Raw genomic sequence first — 24527 nt, forward strand, 5'->3', positions numbered from 1 at the left:
CAAAAATTATTTATTTATTCATTAATATCTATTTTGTCCCCTTCAAAGTAATCCCCATGAGGTATTATGCACTTGTGCCATCGTTTTTTCCAATCTTCGAAGCACTTCAAAAAATATTTGTTTTTATCTTGTTCAGCTCCTCCTTCGATCTCGTCTTTATCTCATCAATCGTAGCGTAGTGTCGACCTTTCATGCACCTTTTCAGTTTCGGGAACAAGAAAAAGTCATAGGGGGCCAGATCTGGGGAATACGGTGGCTGTGGCATCATTAGTGTGTTGTTTTTGGCCAAAAAGTCGCACAAAAGCAACGATGTGTGAGCAGGGGCGTTATCGTGATGCAAGAGCCAATTTTTGTTCTTCCTCAAATCCGAGAGTTTCTGGCGGATTGCTTCGCGCAAATTGTAGGTAATATTCCTTATGGACCGTTTTACCCTGTGGCAAGAACTCATGATGCACAACGCCCCTGCAATCAAATAAAACGGTAAGTAAAACTTTTAGATTCGACCAAACTTGGCGCGCTTTTTTCGGTGTTGGTTCGTGCGGCGGCTTCCATTGAGATGATTGAGCTTTGGTTTCCACGTCATAACCATAACCATAACCAGTTATGACCCTCTGGAGCAAATTTGTGTCGTCACGGAAAGAGTCCAACATCTCATTAGCAATGTTCATGCGATGCTGCTTTTGGTCGAAATTGAGCAGTTTTGGTACGAATTTTGCGGCGAACCGTCTCATGCCCAAATCATTGAAAAAAATCGAATGGCACGAGCCAATCGATATGTCTAGGCTCTCAGCAACTTCCTAACGGTGATTCCAAGATTGGCGAATACCATTTTCTTCACTTCATCAATTTTTTCGTCTGTTGTTGAAGTGCTCGGGCATCCGGCACTCTTTTCATCATTCCGGCCTTCTGAGAACATTTTGTACCACCGATAAACGTTGCTTTGATCCAAAGTAGCTTCTCCGTATGACACAGTATTTCGTGACACTTTATTTCGTGACACTTTATTTCGTTTTTCACACAAAATTTGATACAGGTTCTTGATCCATCTTCTTGAATAGGTAAAAATCGTAAACGAGTCGAAACACGTGCAAGCAAAGCAGCTGTCAACAATTAACTGAACATTCAAAATGGCCGAACTCGTCGGCATGAGTGAGAGACATGAGTACCAACATATCACCACAAAAAAATCGAAATTCGAATATACTTGACCTGCGAAAATTCAAAATTTGTGATACTTTTTGAACACACCTCGGATTTGAAATTTCTTAAAATATATTTAGGCAATTAAGTGAAAATCAATAACCGAGTCAAACTGTTGTAATTTATAGCTGGCCAAAGATTCTTTGAAAAATTTGGCAATAAATACAATAAATTTTAATTTTATTGAATTCGTTTTCTGTGTGGGTAAAATTTTGGTTTAAGTTTAACTACCCACATACCCACATTATTTTCCGTACCCGCTTCTCATTCTGAAATTATTAGCGTCTCGTAATTTTAGATTGTATTTTTATTTAAAAACTTATCTATATACATATGTATATGTATAAAAAGAAACAAATTTAACAAATGTGTAACACTGTTACATAACATCATAAAACTTAGCTTCACTGTCTAGCACGGAAACGTCTCACATCGGTATTTCCGTTACTATTGACGCCATTACGATAGTGATAACCATCTTCGGCTAAGAAATGCGCTGGCATAGGCTCTGGAGCCACTTGCATGATGGGTGCAGCAGTACTTATCGACTGGAATTGGGCGAAAGATACCGGCGCATCATTAACACTTTCGAACTGCGTCATCAGCTGCTGATGTTGACGCACAAAGTCGACAGGTGTCATTTGTTCTGGCTGTTGTTCTGGGTATTCTTGGTAGTTGAGCTGTTGAGCTTCAGGAGACTGTGGGGCTAGATAGTAGTTAGTGGGCTCGTCGATAGATGCTGGTGGCGTCGGTTGATGTACTGATTGCTCATCGAACATTTCTGCGGCCTCTTGAGCGGCTTCAGCTACATTTTCGCCTTCTCCGAATGGGCTGAGGTATTCAGGTGATGGCTGCATTTGTGATACAACGTTCATTAGTGGTTGAGGCATTTCTGAAGATGGTGACAAATGGTGAGCTGCTTGCGGTATCTCTGATCCTTGTTCTGGCTGCATTTGCATTTCATGACTTTGGACTTGAGGAGGTAGATATTGGCTTGAGGGCAATTCCGACATTTGCTGTTGTGGTGGCACGTATTGTGCGGCTGGCGCAGATTGTTGTTGCAGTTGTTGCTCGCTGCTATCCATTGTCGGTGGAGCTAAATATCTGTTGGTTGGGGTAGCCGTTGAGGTCTCTTGAGATACATGGTCTTGCTCATCCATGGTCTTGCTCAATGACATGGGCGCTAAATACTGCAGTGAGGGTACAGTTGGTTGTTGTTGCTCCAGTATCTGGTTACTGTGTGCAGTTTCTGAACTCATTTGCTGATGTTGTTCAGATGAATTCATCGGCGGTGCCAAATATTTATTTGAAGGCATACTATCTTGATTTGTCTGACTGGTTGACTCTTTATTACCCATCGGCAACAAATACTGGTTCGTTGGCATAACGACTGGTTGCTGTTCTTGTTTTGGTACTGGTGGTGGCGTCAATAGTTCTCTTGGCATCATCATTTCTAACGGTCTCTCATCGGAATGTGCACTTAAAGGCGAGCCGTTTTGATTGTAGTTATTTTTACTGCTGATAGTACCAATACCATAAGGCATCTGCCCCGGAAGCAGGTATTCTGTTTGTGTTGGCAATTCTCGTAGTTCCTGCTTCTCAATCGTTGTCACAGTGCGTTCTCCCATATGTTTAATGGGCGACGCATTATTGGGACTGACCGTTCCAGCTCCGTTAGGTGGCATCATCGTTCTTGGTGGTATGTACTGCTTGGCCAAATGTGAGACATCTGCCATAGCAGCACTGAAAGCTGCACATGCCACAAGTGCCAAAGTTGTAAAACGCTAAAAAGAATTCCAAATTTAAAATATTTTAGGAACAACAAAAAAGCAGTATTTAATTATAACGGCTTATGCTTGTATGATAGATGAAATACTGACCATCGTCTCTGTTTTTGTTTCTTCTTAATGTACCGTTTAATTGTGCGTGTGTTTTGAAGCGTTGCTGTTTTGGCGAAGTACGCAGCTGAAATGTCGATTCGATTGTGATTGCAGTCTGCTAACGAGCACTTGCTTTTTATATTCAAGAGTTGAAAACAAGTAGACCTTGAGGAGTTACATATTAATATTTTTAATATTATGAAGGAGAGTGCAGACGCTCATAGCCGCTTTGAGTGGATCTCATGATTGATATTTTTTATTTCAATTGGAAGAGTTCATCGTACTATTTTGGCTGCACATTCGTTTCTTTATAAAAAATTATTTCGTGGTTTAATAAACACTTTCGGAAGTGTTTAGTGTGTTAGTTGTATACATTTGTAGCAGATACCTGCATAAATAAGTATGTACACACTTGAGTACAAGAAATGGAAGACGATGTCATTAAAGTAAAAAGTTACATACCTACGTACGTATATAAGTGGTTTGGTAAATATATAAGTAAAGCACATGCACACATACACTCTTACATATATAAATGCATTTGTTTACCCGCGCACTTGTGTCCGGTAGATATACATATATAAGTATATTCTGCTCAGAATGATGAGAGAAGCCTATTTAGTCATGTCTGTTTGTCCGTCCGTGCGTTCGTCAATGAAAGTTGGTGATGATAACAAGGTAGCTTGGTATTGAAAATGGTTAAAATAAGTTAAAAACTACGTCCACTTCCTATGTAACGAATATTTCCAAAAATACAGGAAAACATGATATCTCTAAAGCAAAATTACTGAAATTTGGTACGAAAAATGAACTCAAAAACCAAAAAATCCGACGCAAAAAAAAATTTTGAAAAAAATTGACGGATGCAACTGACATGGAAGTATGTATGTGATATCGAAAGTGAAATAGAGGAAAAAGTCCATAGCTCTGCAAATAGCTCTTAGCAAATAGCTCCCCGAAAATTAATTAGATCTTGCAATGAAGAAATTTATGGACAACGTTTATATTCAACAAGACGACCTACGTGCCTCACAAGCAACGGAACTATTGATCTTTCACGGGGAAAGTTTCCGGACCTTGTTATCTCTCGAAGATGTGATCACAATTGGCCACCGAGATCTTGTGATTTAACAGCTTGTGACTTTTTTCTTTGAAAGAGAAGGTCTACGCTAACAGCCCAGGGTCGATTCAAGATGGAATTCGTGAGGCTGTCGAGTACATAGGGCAGCCACTTTGCAATTCGGTTATGAAATTTCATGAAAAAGATAATGTAAGCATGGTCGTGGTGGTCATTTGCCTGATGTTATTTTCTACTATTAACGGCATACCTTCCTTTTTATAATGAAATAACACCTTTGGAAGCTCGTAAAGCCTTCAATAAGGAATGGACAGTTACAAAATTAGAACTATAGCAATTTTGTGTGCTAGAGGAGCATACGAGGCCAAACATTTAAAATGTCCATATTTATAGTTTACGAAGTGGGGTCCATTTTTTTCTACAAAACAATGTCAAGAGATAGATTCGTGGATATACTGCGGTTCATACGTTTTGATAAAAAAATTAAACACAGTGAAAGATTGAAAACCGAAAAATTTACCTTGATTTCAAAAATATGGGATAAATTTATTGAAAGTAGTCAGACTTGTTACAAACTTGACACAAGTCTATTTCAATCGATAAGCAATTGTTCCTAACTAAAGCTAGATGCCGACTTACACAATACGTGTCAAATAAGCCTGATAAATTTGGCACCAAATTTTAGCTGTCATCTGAGGCTAAAAGCAAGTATCTTGTAACTGGTTTTCCACTTGAGCAAGGATGAAACTCGCGAGCCGAGCATTCTCCTGAGCGAATTTGTAGTAACTAAGCTTGCAGAGCCATGCTTAGGTTGTGCACAGAATATTATAATAGAAAATTTTTTTACAAGCTTTTCACTTGCAAAAAAGTTGCTTGCACAAAAAACTTCTTTGGTTGGCCTCATACGCCCAAACCGAAGAGAATTACCGAAAATTGCGAAATCTAAGAAAGATAAAATGAACAGGGATTTCCACAAAACTTTTTACAGAAGTAAGCCTAATAATTGAAAAATAAAAATAAAAAAAAGCTTATTCCGAAGACAGAAGCATTTTATATTAGAACCAGATGACCACGAAATATAGTATTAAAGCAAGCTCTTGCAGATGGCCTATACATGCTTTCTATAGCATCCTAGATTTAGCAGCAATTAGTGCTTAGATTCTATATAAAGAGACCACCCAAGTAATGATTTTATTTTCCAATTAGCTGAAGAGCTATGAGAAAACTATAGAGGCGATGTCAAGAACTCTTCCGTCCCTATGTCGAAAATTCATGGTGTTGACATACGGAAGAATTGTGATTGCAGCAATATAAAAGAGAAATAGTTGAAAGAGCTTTAGCACATCAAAATGTTTACAGAAAATGTATATCACAATCAGAGTTTATTGTTAAAAGTGTTTTCTATGAAGTTTTTAGTAATAAATCTTTTATTTCAATTTATTTGGAACTGGTTTTTGCAACTGCAAAAAGCTTGAATTTTGTTTTATGAGTCAAATTGGCTCACCTCAGTAAGGATAGCTTTAGGGTGGGCCATGCAAAATATGCTTTTTGAATCGGCTATAAAAAAAACTATTCAATATTTTTTCAAACTTTTGTTTTTATTTTGAAGACTGAACATTGTCATTTATGAATGAAAAATAATATCGTTCAAATGACTACCACGACGGGCTTTACAGTAGGCCATTCGATCAACCCAACTTTTAAGCATATTTTCGATTGTTTGGGCTCCAATTTCATGAATGGCAACTTCCATTTCGTGTTTTAAAGCATCAATCCTCTCTGGATGGCTCGCCTAGCATTTGTCCTTAACGGCTCCCCACAAAAAATAGTCCAACGGGCTTAAATCACAGCTCCGAGGCGGCCAATTGATATCGGAATTTCGGCTGATTGTTCGGTTTTCAAAAACGGTAGCCAAAAGTTCGAGTGTAACTTTGACAGTGTGACAAGTTGCACCGTCCTGTTGAAACCAAATGTCGTCCATGTCATCCTCTTCAATTTTTGTAAACAAAAACTCGTTGAGCATGTCACGGTAACGCTCGCCATTTACTGTAACCGCGGAAGAAGAAGAAGACTCACCACTTTGGAAATAGGTTTTCAATATTTCCCAATTTTGTTCAAGCGTATAGCGTCCCATTTCGTAAATGTCAAACCTTTAGCTAAATTATGAACACATTCGACATGTCATTTGTGTTACCATTCTCAAAAAAATAGGTGGTTCAAAAAGCAAACGCTATATGGCCCACCCGATATATAATTGTAATCAACACTCGTAAATCTAGCTTTAAGACTAAATTTCTATCCGCCTCTCTGGTGTTGCAAGCTATGCCTCTCAATGTTTATGAATTAACAGTCAACCAAACTTAATTTTTACGTAAATGTGCGCGAATAAATAAAGTTCAGTGCGGACCGAATTTAGTCTTCCTTAAGTGTTTTATTAATATTTTATATTCGCTATACGTCGCTAGTCGGTAAAAAATGAACCAGTTTTTGAGGTAATGCATGAAAGAAGCTAATTTTCAATTTCATCAAACAGAAACGGTGACTAGCCAAATTCTTCTACATGGTTCGGAATGCAGTGCTTAAAGAATACATTGGGTAGGGTAGGGCCTCCCAGTTGAGTATTTTTAAATAGGTGCTCACTACTCCCATTTGCATCATGAAGCTGACTACTGTCAAGTTGGACTATCATTTGGTTATATTCATTTTGTCTTGGTCTATAACGTTTATGCTTAATTGATCGACTCACGTGCATTAGTTTCCTTCCTTTCGTCTCATACGAGGGGTGCCTTTTATATGTCGGGATTTGGCAACCCTGGTGTTGCAATCTGGCAACTGACAGCTGTATCGCAAAGGTTGACATTTTTTGGCTTTTACGTACTCAGAACGTTTTAAAATACCAGCGCTATTTGTGCTGTTTAACTTAAAAGATTCATCTCGGTCCAAAAATGGAATTAAATCGTGAACATTTTCGTGCGATTATTTTTTACAACTTTCGACGTGGATTAACTCAGCAACATTGCATGGATGAACTTAATTCATTTTTTGGCGATGAAGCTCCATCAAGGACCAGTGTTTATCGATGGTATGGTGAATTCAATCGTGGTCGTAGTTCACTCCAAGACGAATTTCGTGAAGGTCGTTCAAAATCAGTTGTTGTTCCGAAAACCATTGATGCTGTGCGCGAACTGATATTGCAAGATCGTCATGTGACCTATCGTGAGATTGAGATAATCTTAGGCATTAGTGGGACCAGCATACATTCAATATTGCATAAACATTTGACTGTCAAAAAAATTTGTTCGTGTTGGATCCCACATAATTTGTCAATCGCTCAAAAAAAGGCTCGTGTCGATTGGTCGAAGGAAATGCTCAAAAAATACGATCGCGGGGCTTCGACACACGTCTATGACATCGTGACAGGTGATGAATCATGGATTTACGCGTATGAGCCCGAAAGTAAACTGCAGTCGACTATATGGGTGTTTTAAGACGAGCCAAATCCAACAAAAGTTGTTCGCGCACGAAGCACTTCCAAGCAAATGGTCGCCTGTTCTTTCGGAAAACCTGGACATGTCGCAACCGTACCACTAGAACAACATAGAACAGTAAATTCTGAGTGGTATACAACCGTTTGTTTGCCAGTTGTCTTCCAAGAAATTAGGAAAACCAATCGCCAAAGACGGATCACTCTTCACCAGGACAATGCGAGCTCTCACACATCGGCTCAAACAACTGCATTTTTGAGCACCCAAAACATCGAATTAATGGGTCATCCGCCGTATAGTCTTGACTTGGCACCGAATGACTTCTTTTTATTCCCGTACGTAAAAACAAACTGAGAGGTCAACGTTTTTCGACACCTGAAGAAGCGGTTGCGGCATACAGAATGCATGTTTTGGAGGTACCTCATTCAGAGTGGCAAAAGTGCTTCGACAATTGGTTCAAACGAATGCAAAAGTCTATAGATCTTCATGGAGAATATTTTGAAAAACAATAAAGTGATTTTCGATGATTAAAATTTGTTTTTGTTCTCTAAACCCGACATATAAAAGGCACCCCTCGTATAATCAGAAAGTAGCCTGGTTAAAAATGGCTTTCATTCGCGTCTATTCAAAATGTTTTTACTAGAGCAGCTGATTTTTTAGTTTTCTTGCGGTTTTGTGGCTGGAATGTCAAAGTGACCTGTTTTTTTTTATTGTTTTTCGTTGATTTGCTTTTCATTCTGATTGAAATTTTAATATTCAAACTACCAAATTGCAAAAGCAAAATACACGTATATTAAATGTTGATGTTGCTCTAGTGACTTCTTCTTGCATAGATTTGATTTGATGTTTACTAATTTTAATCGTTTCGAAATGCATTGCTAATGAAGCTAAACGATGTTATTATAATTCAGTGACTTCAAAATTTCTTAGTTTGATTTAATACCGGCAAATATGTACTTCCTTGTGAGGTTCTCTGAAGTCCCAAGTGGATGGGAATAAGCTGCAATCGACTGATTTGAATGGCTCTTTCAAATAAAAATATTAACTTCGTTCATACCTTACACTTACAGCTTCTCTAATTTCAATTCGACCTGATTTTTATTGGAACTTACATATTTTAAATCGAACATGAGATTTTATGTAAAGTTTGGAACCAGCCTGCAATATAGGGAGTTTTTTTTAAGAGCTTGAAACTTAAAATGATAATAAAAAACTCAAATATTGTTGAATGAATTAACATATTCTTGGGCATTGGAATGCTTTTGAAGTGAAACTTCTTAGGCGTTGATGGACGAACGAGAATGGAGAGTAAAATTTCAAGGTCATGCAACGTTTTGGGCACTTTCGTTCCGCGAGAGAGAAAAAAGATATAACGTAGAGGAAAAGAAGAGGGAGAACTATACCCTATATATATCTTAGATACACTTTAGGCTATTCACGTCTCCCTCTTGTGCGATCCTTCGTCTTTTCTCCTACTCCTACGCTAAGGCTCTAGTCTAGAGCAAGAGAGAACCATGTATACATTATATACAAGGCGTTAGAATATAACAGAGAGAGAAAGAGAGTGGGGCGTAAACGTACAGCACCAAAGCCATATTACTATAGTAGAGCGAAAGAGAGCAACATATTGTTAGAAAGGGATAGGTAGAATTGCGTGCCTTGTCTATGCACGTGATACTGTTAGACGCTATATGCGCGCATGGCTCTTACGCTACGCTAATACATCGGAGCGAGAGAGAGCAACGTATAGTTAGAATACGTCAGATCGTATTGTGCGTGCTGTGGCAGTACGCGTTGGCTACAGGCGCTATATATACGCAGTTGATATACCACGTGTATTATTATTCATTTTTGTGTTTTGTGGTTATTTTTGTAAAATTTGTCTATTTGTATTATCTGCAAATGTTGTGAATTTATTTAGATATATATTCTTCCTCTCTCTCTCTCTCTCTCATTCGCTCTCGGGTCTTTCCATCTTTCTTCGTCTGCCTTGAAAGTTTCCCTTCTGTTATGTGTACTACGCTACACGCACTGTTTTTTCTTTTTATTATAATCTGGAAGATCATTTCATGGCATTTATTTTTTTTATATTATATCCGACAAATGTCCGCCGCTGCTACGAGCTGTTACATGGTTCATCCGATCAGCCCAATTTGTGACTACTTTTTTCTAAAAAATCTGGCCGTATAGCGTCAATGGCGGCTTGAATATTGTAATAAATCGACTTTTAAGCGCGCTGTATGCCTCGTTGCACGTTGGAACCAAATATCAATATTTTGCTGATTACTTTTTGGAAACATTCAGTCTTTATGGCATAATAGCGCTTGCCATTCATTGTAACGGCAGCTACTATCTCATTTCAAAAGAATAGATTTATTTATTTTTTTTTGTTTCAAAGTAAATTTCCACAATTCGGAAGCGTTGTTCTGGCGTTAAACGATTGATGATGACCTTCCAAATTTTAATGAACAGTAATAAAATAATTAATGAACAGTAATAACAATAAAAAACAATAATTAAAACGAGGCCTCAGTTAATTTTCTTATTAATATTATAAATAAATAAAATAAATAATTGGCGCGTACACTTCTGTTAGGTGCTTGGCCGAGCTCCTCCTCCTATTTGTGGTGTGCGTCTTGATGTTGTTCCACAAATGGAGGGACCTACAGTTTCAAGCCGACTCCGAACGGCAAATATTTTTATGAGGAGCTTTTTCATGGCAGAAATACACTCGGAGGTTTGCCATTGCCTGCCGAGGGGCGACCGCTATTAGAAAAATGTTTTTATTAACTTTGCTTTCACCGAGATTCGAACCAACGATCTCTCTGTGAATTCCGAATGGTAATCACGCACCAACCCATTCGGCAACGGCGGCCGCCGTAGAATTAAGTTCGTTTAACAAAACAAAAGAGTCAATCACGGTAGTCAGAAAACAGTAAAATAATAGAAAATAGAGCTCCGAAAAAGCGCTGTAATATTTGTCATAGATGATCACTTCGAATTTTAACTATGGTAAAATTGCAGTAAAAATACATTTTTCCAGAAAACTAAAAAAAAAATCTAGTAACTAGTAAAATTTCACCGAGAAAAATTACAATATGTACTGATGTAATTATCTTGCTCGGGATGTTACATAGGTACAATGAAAGTCACAAATGTGCGGGGTATTTTTTTCGGGATGACGTTCGTGAGGAGGAAACTCTCATGAGTGCTGTTACATCGGCATATCGAAGGTAGCTCGTCGGGAATTGTGCAGAGCCCATAAATGGTTTTTTTGTAAAGGAACTTATAAGTATATTGAATACATCAGCCCATATCGGAGCGGCATACTGGATAACTATAGTATACATAATTCTTGTACTGTGTCTAGGATCACCGTTATTCCGCATTATTCGTGATAAGCAGAACAGTTACACGATTTATCTCCTCTGGTAAGAGTGCGCTGCATTTCCAATGCTAGTAGGAATTTTCAGTAATCAATAAAACATTTTATTGGGAATGCAAATTAGCGGTAAAAATCTACTGGTTACTGCTATTTTTTCCATTAAGCTTAATTTGCACCACCAGTAAAATGTTGTCCTGAATATGAAACTACGCTTTTATGTCGTCTTCATTTTTCAAACACCAGAATTGTCTGGATATTGATTGATACTTCTTCAATACGAAAAATGCGGACGAAATTCAAGTTACGGATTCCAGTTGCTCGGAAAATGCCATTTTGTTTGAATAGCCAGTAAGTATACTACTTTTGCTCTTATGTTTGGGCACTGGATATCTACACACTTGTATTTGTACTTGAATATGAGTATATCGATATCAGAATGCACAGGGGCGTATGAGTAATTTTTGTAAAAAAGCGAAAATGTCGTCATTCAGACAACAGCTTCTATTAATATCTATTATTAACGCAACTAGTGACTTTTGCCTGAACCCTTGTGCATCTATTATTAATCATAAATTCTTGTGAAATGGATTAATAAGTGTTTTTCAGTTTCTAAAACCATAAAATATACTATGCACAATAAACATATAATTTTACGAGTAAAAGGGTGAAGGTGTAAAAAATTTTAAATTTTTTATTGGCGACTACTAAAGGGTGATTTTTTAGTCATTATCTTTTTAAACAGTTGGTTTAAACAGCTGACGCACGTTTCGTGTTTTGTTTCACTGTCAAACATCTTCCGTGTGGTCTATAATTTAACCATGAATCGTCTTACAAACGAACAACGCTTGCAAATCATTGAATTTTATTATAAAAATGCGTGTTCTGTTAAGAAAGTTTATTGCTTCCTCCATTTTATGGCCAGTTTAATCGACCCACTGAAGCAGCTATTCGAGCTATTGTGACTAAATTTAGAACCAAATTTACATTATTGGACATCAAACCACCAACACGCATCAACAATACGTAGAGTGCGAACTGAAGAAAACATCGCAGCTGTATCGGTCAGTGCTAATGATGGCCATCAATTATCGATTAGTCGCCGTTCGCAGCAATTGGGCCTCTGTTACTCAACAACGTGGAAAATTTTGCGAAAGGATTTAGGTGTGAATCCTTTCAAAATACAGCTGGTGCAAGAATTGAAGTCGAACGACCTACCGCAACGCAGAATTTTTGGTGAATGGGCTCTTGGAAAGTTGGCCGACGATCCACTTTTTTATCGAAAAATTGTGTTCAGCGATGAAGCTCAGTTTTGGATCAATGGGTACGTAAATAAGCAGAATTGTCGGTTTTGGAGTGAAGATCAGCCAGAATAATTGCAAGAGCTACCACTGTATCCAGAAAAGGTCACAGTTTGGTGCGGTTTATGGGCTGGAGGTATCATTGGACCATACTTCTTCAAAGATACTGCGAATCGTAACGTAACTGTGAATGGTGAGCGCTACCGTGAAATGATATCCAACTTTTTTTGGATTTGTTGAGAGGCGAGTTCGGTGAACATTTTATTTCACGTTGGGGACCTGTCAATTGGCCACCCGGATCGTGCGATATAACGTCTTTAGATTATTTTTTGTGGGGCTATGTTAAAACTCATTTCTATGCAGACAAGCCTGCTTCAATTAACGCATTGGAAGACAACATTAAAGCATTTATATGTGAGATAACGGCCGAAACATGGGAAAGAGTATGCCAAAATTGGATTAAGCGGATGGACCTTTTGAAGCGCAGTCGGCGTCAACAGTTGCATGAAATAATCTTCAAACATTAAATTATATGGACTGTACTATCGATTTAAATAAACATTTCATGCATTTTTCTGAATTTTACGTGTGTTTTTTTGAAAAACTTTCCTATAGCTTTTAAAAAATCACCCTTTAGAAGAGTACATTTTTGATAGCGTTTAACTTTGATTCTGAGCGATGCTTATGTGTGTTTTATATGCAGTGGTATACTTTGAGCTTTAATCAATACCATAGTGACGAATTGTGACTAGTACGATTGCGACAAGGGTCAAAAGTGCTGTGAAATTTTGGAAATGGTTCAAAGCCTTCATGCAGAAATTGAACCAAACAACTCCTTCCGTATAAATGAAGTCGACAAATGGAATTAATAATATGAGTCTATAGGCGGGCTTGAGAACGCTAATGGTAGTGATGAAGGTACATACATCGGAAGGAAACAATGAAAAATTAATGAATACCACATCAGTTATTTCCTTATTTTCAACAAGCGAAAGCGTTATTAATTTAATAAAATGGTGCGCAAATAAAGACATTTTCCTCCAATCACTTGTTCCACCCTCTAGTTCTTTGTAATGATATTCTATTGTGCTTTCGAAATTCATTGCACAAAAAAACCGAAGCTCATTACTGATTAAACAAGTGAACAAAAAACATTGATTTTCATTATTAAATGAAATTAAATGATATAATCTGACCCTCTGCGTTGAAAAGTAAGCAGAAACTCCATTCATAACAAATAAAGTTTAGTTTTGTGCAATAGATAATGAAAACAAAAAAAATATATGATGTTTTGTCACACCTTTTGAAGACTCGTTAAATTTAAGACGTAAAAGAGGGGTGAAGTGCACTGCCGGTGTGAAGCGAGAAGTGGTGGAGTGTCACGGTGATGTGCGCGTAAGCTTCTTAAATAAATAACTTATTTTATAGGCAGCGAGGCCTAAAAATGTGTTTTCCAAAAGTGTAAAAATAACCTGGACTCTTTTTGCTACATTTGCGGCGCATTCATTAAAGTAAGAGCCAAACAATTTAGTTTAAAGTATATAATGGCGAAAATCCTTATAGTTTCTGAATAGCCATGAAAAACAAGAGTGGCTCAGCCTTAACGCAGGGATCGATAGCTTCTCTGACAAAAGTAAGGCTGAGAATTACAAAAAGCGTATTTCTAATATTTTTCTTGCTTACACAAAATAAATACCAATAATATACATTTTTAAAGCTTTCGTGTGGTTTCCTTTTATTTTTTTTTTGTGTGTGTGGGTTTATTTATACCACTTTTTGTAGTTTAAACTAAGAATATAAATATTAATAAAAACTTGGTTTTTTTCTTTTATATAAAATTGTATTTCAAAAATAGAGATTTTTCTTAAAATTTGATATTCCATTCTGGTAGCTACAAAATCAGTAAAAACATAAAATAATTTCCAGACTATATTTTCACCATATTTTCTTATTTTTGGCTTCCGAAATTACAACATTTAAAAAATTGGCATTTCTCCAAGAATGAGGTGGTTTTAATTTGTGAGTGCCTCCTAAATTTTCCTTTACCACATTTCATATTTTCTTACTGCGCGTTTTATGAGTTTTTAAATTTACTATTCACCCGTCGTTTCACTAAACACTTATTATACAAATTAAGTCCGCATAAACTGCGAAGTTATTCATGGAACGCATTCCTACTTTAAGGGGACAGATACTTGTAAACGGCCATATTTTCCCTGATTTTCATTAAAATTATTTAAAATGAAGAAGTCAATATATTTTTTTTTCAAAATTGGCATGCAGTTTATTTATACATTAAAATAATATACAATTTTTTTTTTATTTTAATCATTTAAAATGGCGGATGTACACTCAATTCTTCCAGGAAGGTCGCAGCGGAGCTTCTCAATCGACGGGCATTGTAGCATCGGTGTCAATGACCTGAATACAAAAAACCAAAACTTTTTTGTTTATTAATGTCATAATTTCTATATGAATTAAACACAACTGGGGGAAAAAAATCGCGGAATGAATTTTGGGAATTTTCCTACTATTTTTGCCACGAAAAAATTATTTTTTGGTTGTAAAATCTTGTAAATTTACATAGAAAGTAATATTATAAAAAAGGTGTGTGCAAAATTTCAGGGAGAGTTTAATAATTTTTCAAGTTATCGTGTACGCCAATTCGAAAAATATAGTTTTGAGAAAAACGTGTCTAAAGTTTGAATACGTAACTATATCTCTCCCACTGCTTGAACGCAAAGAATAGAGTCTTCACGGTTGACGATATATAATATAAGAAATACTTAAATTTACATTCTAAATTTTTTTTGACATATTCTTAAAGGATTATATTAACATTTTATGAAAATTGTTTTTTTTCGAAATTTTACAGATACTCGTTCCCTTAATAAACTTATAAGTGGCAACTATTAGCTTTCAATTTGTTATTAATACGGAAACAACAAATATTTAGATAAGTTTTGGAAAACTTTATCTTTTTTAGGTTTTGAAACATGCTGAGACTTGATTCATAAAAAGTGCTTTACTAAAAAATTATCATAGTTAATACTGTTATTATATTATTATATTATATTATTATTACTATTATTTAGATACTGGTATGAATACCAGCACTAAACGATTTATTCGAGCGTTGGCTACCGAGGGCATCAGCTCCGAATTATGAGTATGTAAAGCCCCTGTTCTTAAGGTCTGATTTTTGGTCTGCGAACACGGCTTTGTAAATGCAACTCTGCATATCTGTATGAAGAAAGAATAAAGGGATGCACACTAAATTGATTCAAGACAGACTTCTCTAAAATCATAGGCATTGGTCATAGACTAACAAAAAACTAATCTTTAGTTAGCAGAGACTAAAATGAAAAAGTCGAATTTATTTTTGGTAAATATTGTAATAGTCAGTTAATTACAGGTTGGTACTAATAACGACAGTGTGAATTATTATCGTTTTGAGGAGAAAAATATCATTACTCAACTGATGACATATTTCTAGGAAGACATTTTTTTAATAATTTTGGAACAAAATATTGTTTTTACGCTAGCAAACATTAAAAACAAACTTTAAGCGACAGTCCACCAGAGGTGGTAAATACTCGTATGTAATGAAATCCATGCAACTTAAAATCGTTGCAGTCACATTCATTGAATAATTTAACTGCAGTCTTTCAGCCATTTTATAGTCACTACTTTTATAGTGTGCGGCGGCCGCCGTAGCCGAATGGGTTGGTGCGTGGGTGCGTGACTACCATTCGCAATTCACAGAGAGAACGTCGGTTCGAATTAAGGAAAAAACAAAAAAAAAAAACATTTTTCTAATAGCGGTCGCCCCTCGGCAGGCAATGGCAAACCTCCGAGTGTATTTCTGCCATGAAAAAGCTCCCCATAAAAATATCTGCCGTTCGGAGTCGGCTTGAAACTGTAGGCCCCTCCATTTGTGGAACAACATCAAGACGCACACTATAAATAGGAGAAGGAGCTCGCCCAACACCCAAAAAGGGTGTACGCGCCAATTATATATATGTATATATACTCTTATAGTCACTATTTTTGCAGTTGTAGGTGACTAACGATATTTTTAAGTATTTCTTTATCGCACTTACCCGTAAAATATACCATCTTGTACTTGGTTGGTTGGTTGGTTAAAGTGGTGATTCATCCAGAATACAAATAGCGCTTCCGCACCATTTTGTTGCTACATCCCCGCTACCAATTTGTTTAGGAGTTATTTTACAGCAATACTATATCCAGTCTATGCGGCTTAAAAACTTTATTAGGTTGTTGACATCTAAGACTGCCAGTTGTTCGAGACTCTCGAAGTGTGGTTGGTCAATGGTTGACATTCTCTCTTTCCATAAGGCAGGGCATTCATAGAGGGAATGGAAAATTGTTTCCTGTTCCTATGGTTGTTTACAACTGTGACAGTGTTGTGAGAGATGCCCATTTTGGCTGCTTGTTCCACAATAGACGAATATCGATTGTGAAAAAATATTACTCATGGCAGATCCCCCTCTTTCTAGTTCGTCCGCTTACCTTCAATGTTTCGATGTCCAACGACCCAGATTAAAGTCACTTTATGGCTTACACTCAAGGTGATAAAGCTATTTCTGTTTAGCGGTTTCCAGTTTAGGGTTTGTTGTAGCTGAATCCACTGCTTGGCTATTTGAAAGAATAGTGATATTATACTTAAAAGAGAAGTCTGCAATCAGTACTTCCGCCTGGAAGAAACTGCAAGTATTGAGAAGGTGAAAAGATTTTTCAATTCTAAGTGTATAAGAATATACGCCAGCTTCTATCTGCCAGCCAGAATCTATTTTTGAACCATCTGTGCAGACTGTAGTGTCTATTCTTCCTGAGATGGAAAGGCATTGGGATGATGTAATCAGTCCTCCTTGATGTCAACTGAGACTTGCATTGGTACTTAATTAATAAAAAATTGAAAGCTCGTTAAATTATATCATAACTCAATTGTTAAACATTTTTAATTTTTTATAATCATACATTCATTGGTATTATACATTTACATATATCCTTTCAATTTTCATGAAATGTTTACTGAATTAATTTGTAATAATAATAAAGTACTCAAGACCTAATACAAACTCGTTGATTTACTTAGAGCAACAGTAACTTTTCAAAATTGTTCTCAGAAAGCGTTTCACAATGAGAAATATTTAATAGTGAATAAAGCAAAAAAGCTGAAGATGGCAACGGTGTATTGAATTTAATGTACTAAATGCTTTCTTAATGCTCGTATATCGATTAAACATGGAATTTAATGTAGCTTTTACCACTTTATATGATAGAAACTTGCTCCTACTGATTTTGTATATACTATTCTGATGCACAGCATCGGAGCAAAAATAAATTTGAAGTTTATTTGTTTTTGCTATTGAAAGAGGTGTGGGAAAATTCCCTACTTCTGGTCTCCGAAAGCGTAATGCTCTAGAGCGAATATTTTGGTTGAATTCTTCTGTTAAAATATTTTTTACTTGTCATATCAAACATCTTAACATTTCATTCAATTCAAACATCATTCATTTGATGTTTGGGCAAATTAACGTCTCCACAAAAGCGTCCTTTACATATTTCAAATTATAATAGGTTGAAAAGATCCGTTCAGTGAAGAAACTACCAAAGTATTATAAAATCTTCTTTGCTTGTATTTTGCGGTTTTATGGGCTTAGAATTGCCAATGTGGGAAGAAGGAATCCGCAGACTATCTTGTTTTGCGGAATCTATTGCTTTCGAAATAGGTTGCAGCAAATTTAAATTCTTATTTAAATATATACAACTTTATTGTACGTTTTCGATATCTGGAAAACTATCTTCATTTGGCTTTTAACCAACAGAGTACCCGACGTGGCTCATGTGCAAATCTAAGTTAGCCGTAGCCGAATGATTGACACCCGATTACCATTCGATAGTGATCAGGTTTGAAACCCGTGTGGGCACAACACACAAAATATTTAACATAAAAGGTTTTTTCTAACAGCGAACTCTCCCACCTCCGAGTGTATTTATGCCAGGAAAAAGTTTAATAAAAAGTTATCAACCATTCGGAAGCGGCATAAAACTGTAGCTCCCTCCATTTGTGGAACAACATCAAGACGTACATCAAAAAAAGAAACAAAACCTCGTCAGAACAACTCACAAAGGATGCAAGCGCCAGTTATATATATTGGTTTGGGGAAAAAGAAATCCATTATTTTTGCGTAACATTTTTGCGCATGGTTTAAAACTGTTTTATGGTCGATCTTTAGCTCTTGGGCGATGCTAAGACTACTAACGTTCCTGTCAACTTCGATTACTTTTATGATTTTAACCACATTTTCTTTAACATCAATAATGTCTGAACGGAATCGACGGAACCTCTCTAAGTAAACGGATTCCTCTAAATTCAAATGGTTGGTGCCTATTTGCCTTAATATCAGTCTTATTCCCTTCAACAGTTTTTGACAGATCTAGATTATGAAGAAGAATAACACCACAGAATAATGAAAACTTTTTTTCCTGGCTTTGCATGGTAGATTTGCTCCAGCGTTAGATTGTAAGCGGGCTTGGTGACCTTCAGTTTTTTAATATTAAAATAGTTTCATCAAAAAAAAAAAAGGAACAGGAAATTAGAATATCAGCCCGTAGTGGAGATGAGCTCTGCACTCTTCCGATTAAATGTTACAAGAGCGAAAAAAGCACCGACAAGGCATAAAACTGCCGCTTTCAAGCTGCCGGTTGCTAACAGCGCCTGACTTGTAGCAAGCGGCTGAATTGGAAATGCTGCTCCCTCCAGCTAAATCCAAGATGACAGCTCTATCGTGTGGATTGGAATCCTAGGCTAACAACCTATCGCTTTTGACTAAGGATATGAGAATCTTGTTGCGACTCTGAACATTGGTGACACTTCGTTAGTGATTGTATACGATGAAAAGCAGAGTTACCTGTGAAGGTAACCTTTGGAATGATGTTATAATTAGCATTGCTGTACTATATATAGACTTGCTTGCCTATATCTTTCTTGATCTAGTAAACATTAGATACCTCCTCGGTATGGATATTTTTACTCACTTTTGGTATCAAAATAGTGGACCGAGTCGCTAATAGAGTCACACTCTTCGCCGCTTTGTCAATATCCCAAAAGTATCATAATTTTGTTCAGCCTATCGCTTTCAGATTCTTCATCAGAATCAAGAAAAATTTCTTTCTTCGGTAATTAGATATGACTCTATCATATGGATAGGATAAACGGTTGCTCACGCGAGGGGACCAACTTGGACAAATAATCAAAATTCTTTCAGTGTGATACCATAGGCAAAAATACCATACTGGGGGAAAAAATCATATCATATGACTCTTCCATGAAATGGAGATTCTTCAATCGCAGATCCAACTAGTAGAACTTGAGTACTATATTCCTTATGGCTGAATTGGCTGATAAATCTTCTAAAACAAATAATTACTTGTTAAAGTGTACGACTCGATTATTTCCGTCGTAAAAATATATACTGGCCCGTCTACTTCAAATGGGTTGTAAACAAAGAATGGATTGATTGTAATTTGGAAGTTAATCAGTTCATGACGGGATCGATTTTTTTAATTTATTATAAAATTTTATCTGACAATTCAATATAAAAGTCATTGTGTTTTGTCGGTTTTGAGAGATAGACCGTAAGAACGACTTTGAACTAAACAGAAATTGTGTTTGCAATTCAGGATTTATCAGGTACCTTACCTGTTGAAAATCGTATTTCAAAGTCAACAGCAATGAATGTTAAGATGTAGGTATTTACTCACGAGTACATACCACATCTTGTTAAGCCACAATTGCGGTAATGCCTTTTAAGCAGATGGGCATAATCAAGTGATTGGATCGTATGAATAAGTAACCAAAGTAGTGTTTGTTGATTTGCAAGCTGATAAACGATTCGACCATCTCAGCGTCACACTCTCACGATCGGCTTGTCGCTTAGAAACCCAGAGACCGCCAAGAAATACATACATACTTATTTATACGTGCATATGTTGGTGCTGACTCATTATTAATGAAATATCAATGAATACAATTAATTCGTTATAGCATTCAGTGCAACTGGCAGAGCTTAATTGTAGGCATGCGCGCAAGCGCCTCTGTTACTGTTGACGTGATGCAGCGAAAGACAGAAATTAGAGGCGTTGGCGGTGTATGTACAGGTGAGTATGTCAGGTAGGCAGTGAGCATGAGATCGTTTCTGCATACACACATACATAAATGGGTCTATACATGAATGGTTCGCAAGCCACGCATCCATGTGCGCTGGCTAAAAACCTTAGTAACGAATGCCAAATACTTTTAATGGATCTCTATACGGTACTTATTGCCACACTTTCTGACAGTTTCAAGTGATTACCGTTAATTTGTTGGTAATTGTAAGGGTTTACAAAGCTATTCTCTATTTTTCGTTTTCTATGTTGTTCAAAGTGCCGTGTTTTATAATGCAAAAGAAAAAAAATTCAATAACTTTGACTTTGACTATTACAATAAAGCGGGCAATAAAATCATATAAATATGCATGTCTCACATTAGCAAAATATCATTGTGGTTCAAGGTCATTATTCTGTACTTAAGAATTGATTTTGTTTTTCGTTATTATTTATATATTTGTGAAGTACGAATTTGAACAAGAGCGTGCGAAAATTTCATTGGTGAAGCATTTATTGCAGATTTAATATTTTAACGTTATTATTAATTGATTTTGTTAACTCCAAATCGCTGAGTACTTGAAAGCCTTTGTTTAAGCAAAACTACCGGAATAAGTAGCCCTATAAAACAGGCTTATTGAAACTTTGCGAAATCATTGACAAAGCCAAATTGGAGCAGATAGGATGCAATTACATTTTCAATTCATATGTTAAGAATCTGTTCATATGATAAGAATCCGCTCTACCAGCTAATAACTTCTATATAAGTTTTTGTATCGTTGAAGATGTGGAAATAACTACGGAGTTTTTATCTATCTAGATGTCCAAAATTTAAATTTCTATGCAACGATTGCCCATTGCAGAATAATTCACACTAGCCCACTCGGACGGCCACGGAAAAGAAGGCACGAATACTGGACATCCGAATACACTGAACTACAGTAAAAGTTATACAAATATACAAGGTGAAGCTCAAAATAAACAAGACTGATCTAAAATAGAAACGACAAGAGGTTTGTTCTGTTGACTTCGAGTTTATTTATCCAAAATAGTCCCCTCTGACTTCGATACACTGTTTTGCGAGATCTAAAAGCTTGTCGAGAGAGTGTTTCAGGTCATTGACCAGAATGTCCTTCAGGATGTCGGTACAAGTCATTCAGACGCAAAACGTTTTCATTTCTTTGCCAAATGCAATTTCCCGAATAGGTAGAAGTCACAGGGAGCCGAATACGGTGAGTGATTGATGGTTAAATGCGATTTCTAGTCAAAAAAACAGTCACAAGAGTGGACCGATGAGATGGTGCATTATTATGCAATAAGCGCCAGCTTCCTCCTTCGCTGTATTCAGGGCGAATTCGACAAATGCGATACAACAAACGCTTCAAATCGGCAAGATAGAAAATTGCATTGACGGTTTGGCCCAGTGGCACGAACTCTTTGGGGACTATTCCCTTGGAATCGTAAAAACAAATGAGCATCGACTTGATTTTTGACTTCTCCAAACACGATTTTGTGGGCGATAGCTCATCTGAGGCCTTTTATTCGGCACTTTGGCACTTAGTTTCATCACCAGTTACAATGTTGCAAAGGAAATTCTCGTCTTGTCTCGCCTTTTTAATGAGGTCTTTCGAATGTTGAATTCTGAGTACTCAGTAACTTGTGGTACTTGGTACTCAGTTAACTTGTGCGGAATGAAACGTGCACAGATCTTTCGTAAGTCCAAATGATCAGTTAAAATGAGATAAATCGATGTCTTGGAGATATTCTACTCCCATTCCATGAATTTCAAAAACATTTTTATGACGCCAGTCTTGTTTATTTTGGACTTCACCTTGTATTGTTGTGAAGAGGAATTATCCTAAATAAACGAAGAAGAAGAAGATTGCCCACAAAAATATGGCTGGGAGTACTACGACAAAGTTAGTAGGTTCTTTGTTTTGTATTATTGATCAAGTAAATTTCGTATTCTCACATTTTTTCTCTCTTTCGTTTGGGAGCGAATTATGGTTAAAGTCCGGCACTTCAAATGTAACTTTAAGCAACTAGTGAAGGAACTCTAAGGTAATTCTTCTTGTTTCAGATACCTGAGCCAATCGCCACCTATGATAATTAAAAAAATACTGCTGTTCTCGATGGCTTGATGAGAATAAGATGACTGAACTCTCTCTCTCTCTCTATTCGTGAACATTAAAAGTGAACCATTATTCGATAGGTCGAGTATGGGAGACAAATGTAAAGTATAGTTTTTGTTCTTCTGGAGTAAATTGTCCTTCTTATTTGACTACTTATTTTATTTTTCGTTTAAATTATTGTATATATGTATTTCAAGAAGTGGCCGGCGTAGCCGAATGGGTTGGTGCGTGACTACCATTCGGAATTCACAGAGAGAACGTTGGTTCGAATCTCGGTGAAACACCAAAATTAAGAAAAACATTTTTCTAATAGCGGTCGCTCCTCGGCAGGCAATGGCAAACCTTCGAGTGTATTTCTGCCATGAAAAAGCTCCTCATAAAAATATCTGCCGTTCAGAGTCGGCTTGAAACTGTAGGTCCCCCGATTTGTGGAACAACATCAAGACGCACACCACAAATAGGAGATGGAGCTCGGTCAAACACCCAAAAAGGGTGTACGCGCCAATTATATATATATATATATATTTCAAGAAGACAGAACAAACTGACCAGAAGGAAGAAATCCTATCCGAAACTTCGTTCGTATTAAATGATGCGGAATGTTCTCAATTAAGAGCCAGTAGGTAATAGCTGTGGGGGAAATATCTATGTATCTGACAGTTTTTTAATATATGTATATATATATATATGTATGTATATCGATAGCTTTGTATGGTCCTGCCGATTTTAATATGCAGCCACCTTGTTCTGCTTATAAAAAGATTATTTATACGTGTATAATACCAGGCACTAAGTGTTGCGGCTTGGTTCTACATAGTCTTCTCGTGTTCAGAGCTTTATTTTCGAGCGTGGGAAATTTTGCTACGTTAAGGTCATTGTGCAGGTTTTTGTTTCTAACATATTATGACGGGTTTACCATATTTTTAAGAATTATGCTATATTTTCAAATTATCATCAGCTATTTTTCGTTGCACACCTTCATATTGGTTTAATCATTTAGATATAACTTGGCCATTTTTTTTGAGCGGAGAGTTTAGATTTATCTACTCTCCACTATATACCGCTCTCTTAGCGGAACTTCCAAAAAGGTACTGCCTCACGGGGCTGATTAGCTCATAGGCTGCTATTTATTGTTGAATTAGATCCTTATGGATTATTTTTCATGCGCACATATTCCCTTCCAGTTATTAGTTGATTTTAGCATAAAATCTACAATATTTTATCCGTTTTATATTTTAAAGGTTTCGGAGGCATTGTTGGGCATTGAATAAGATATAATCCACGTAATCTTCCCTCCCCGTGTAGATTGGGCAGTTTGGGGAACTGTTATGGCCAAATCTATGTTGGTATAGCTCAGTGTCGAACCAGTATACTGCCTTGCAATACGCCAGCGCTGGTTTTCTGCAGATCAGAAAATGGCTCATCACACCTTCATGCCAGACCTCATCAACGATTTAAGTAACATCTAGAAATATGGCTGAGCAGACTCTCTTTTGTTCCAACGCCCCTTCGATAATGTGTGGAATTCGATGAATTTGATCCAATGTCGAATGGTTTTACGTAATCCGTAGCAAGGATTATACGTATAGTATGCACGTACATATATTGACGATGTCGGATGCTTCTGTTGTTGAGACAGGGGGACTAATGCCGTTCTGATGCGCTATGGGAATTCGTGAATAAACCGTTTTGGGTGCTTAGGGAAGAACCGGCTCGAGGATGGAGCCGTGGAGGCGTGCCAATATGCAAAAATATGGTAAAAAAATCATCAATTGATGCTGTTGCATCACAAACGAATCAATCGATTGAAATATTTCTTCTTCTTAGATAAACATTTAAATGTTTACTTACGTTCTACATCAATAAAATTAGTCAAATATTTTAAAATATAACT

General features: G+C 36.7%; 1 protein-coding gene across 1 annotated transcript; it reads right to left on the bottom strand.

Annotated features, from left to right (window-relative positions):
* Positions 1–1604: 1604 nt before the first annotated feature.
* On the bottom strand, positions 1605–3158 carry LOC129242108 (uncharacterized). The gene is made up of 2 exons (XM_054878665.1): positions 3081–3158; positions 1605–2984 (listed from the first exon to the last, which is right to left on the bottom strand). Exons 1-2 carry the CDS (start codon positions 3081–3083, stop codon positions 1605–1607), a joined length of 1383 nt encoding a protein of 460 aa, XP_054734640.1. The 5' UTR covers positions 3084–3158.
* Positions 3159–24527: the final 21369 nt, after the last annotated feature.

This window comes from Anastrepha obliqua, chromosome 3 (assembly GCF_027943255.1).
Source record: "Anastrepha obliqua isolate idAnaObli1 chromosome 3, idAnaObli1_1.0, whole genome shotgun sequence".
Taxonomy (NCBI): Eukaryota; Metazoa; Arthropoda; class Insecta; order Diptera; family Tephritidae; genus Anastrepha; species Anastrepha obliqua.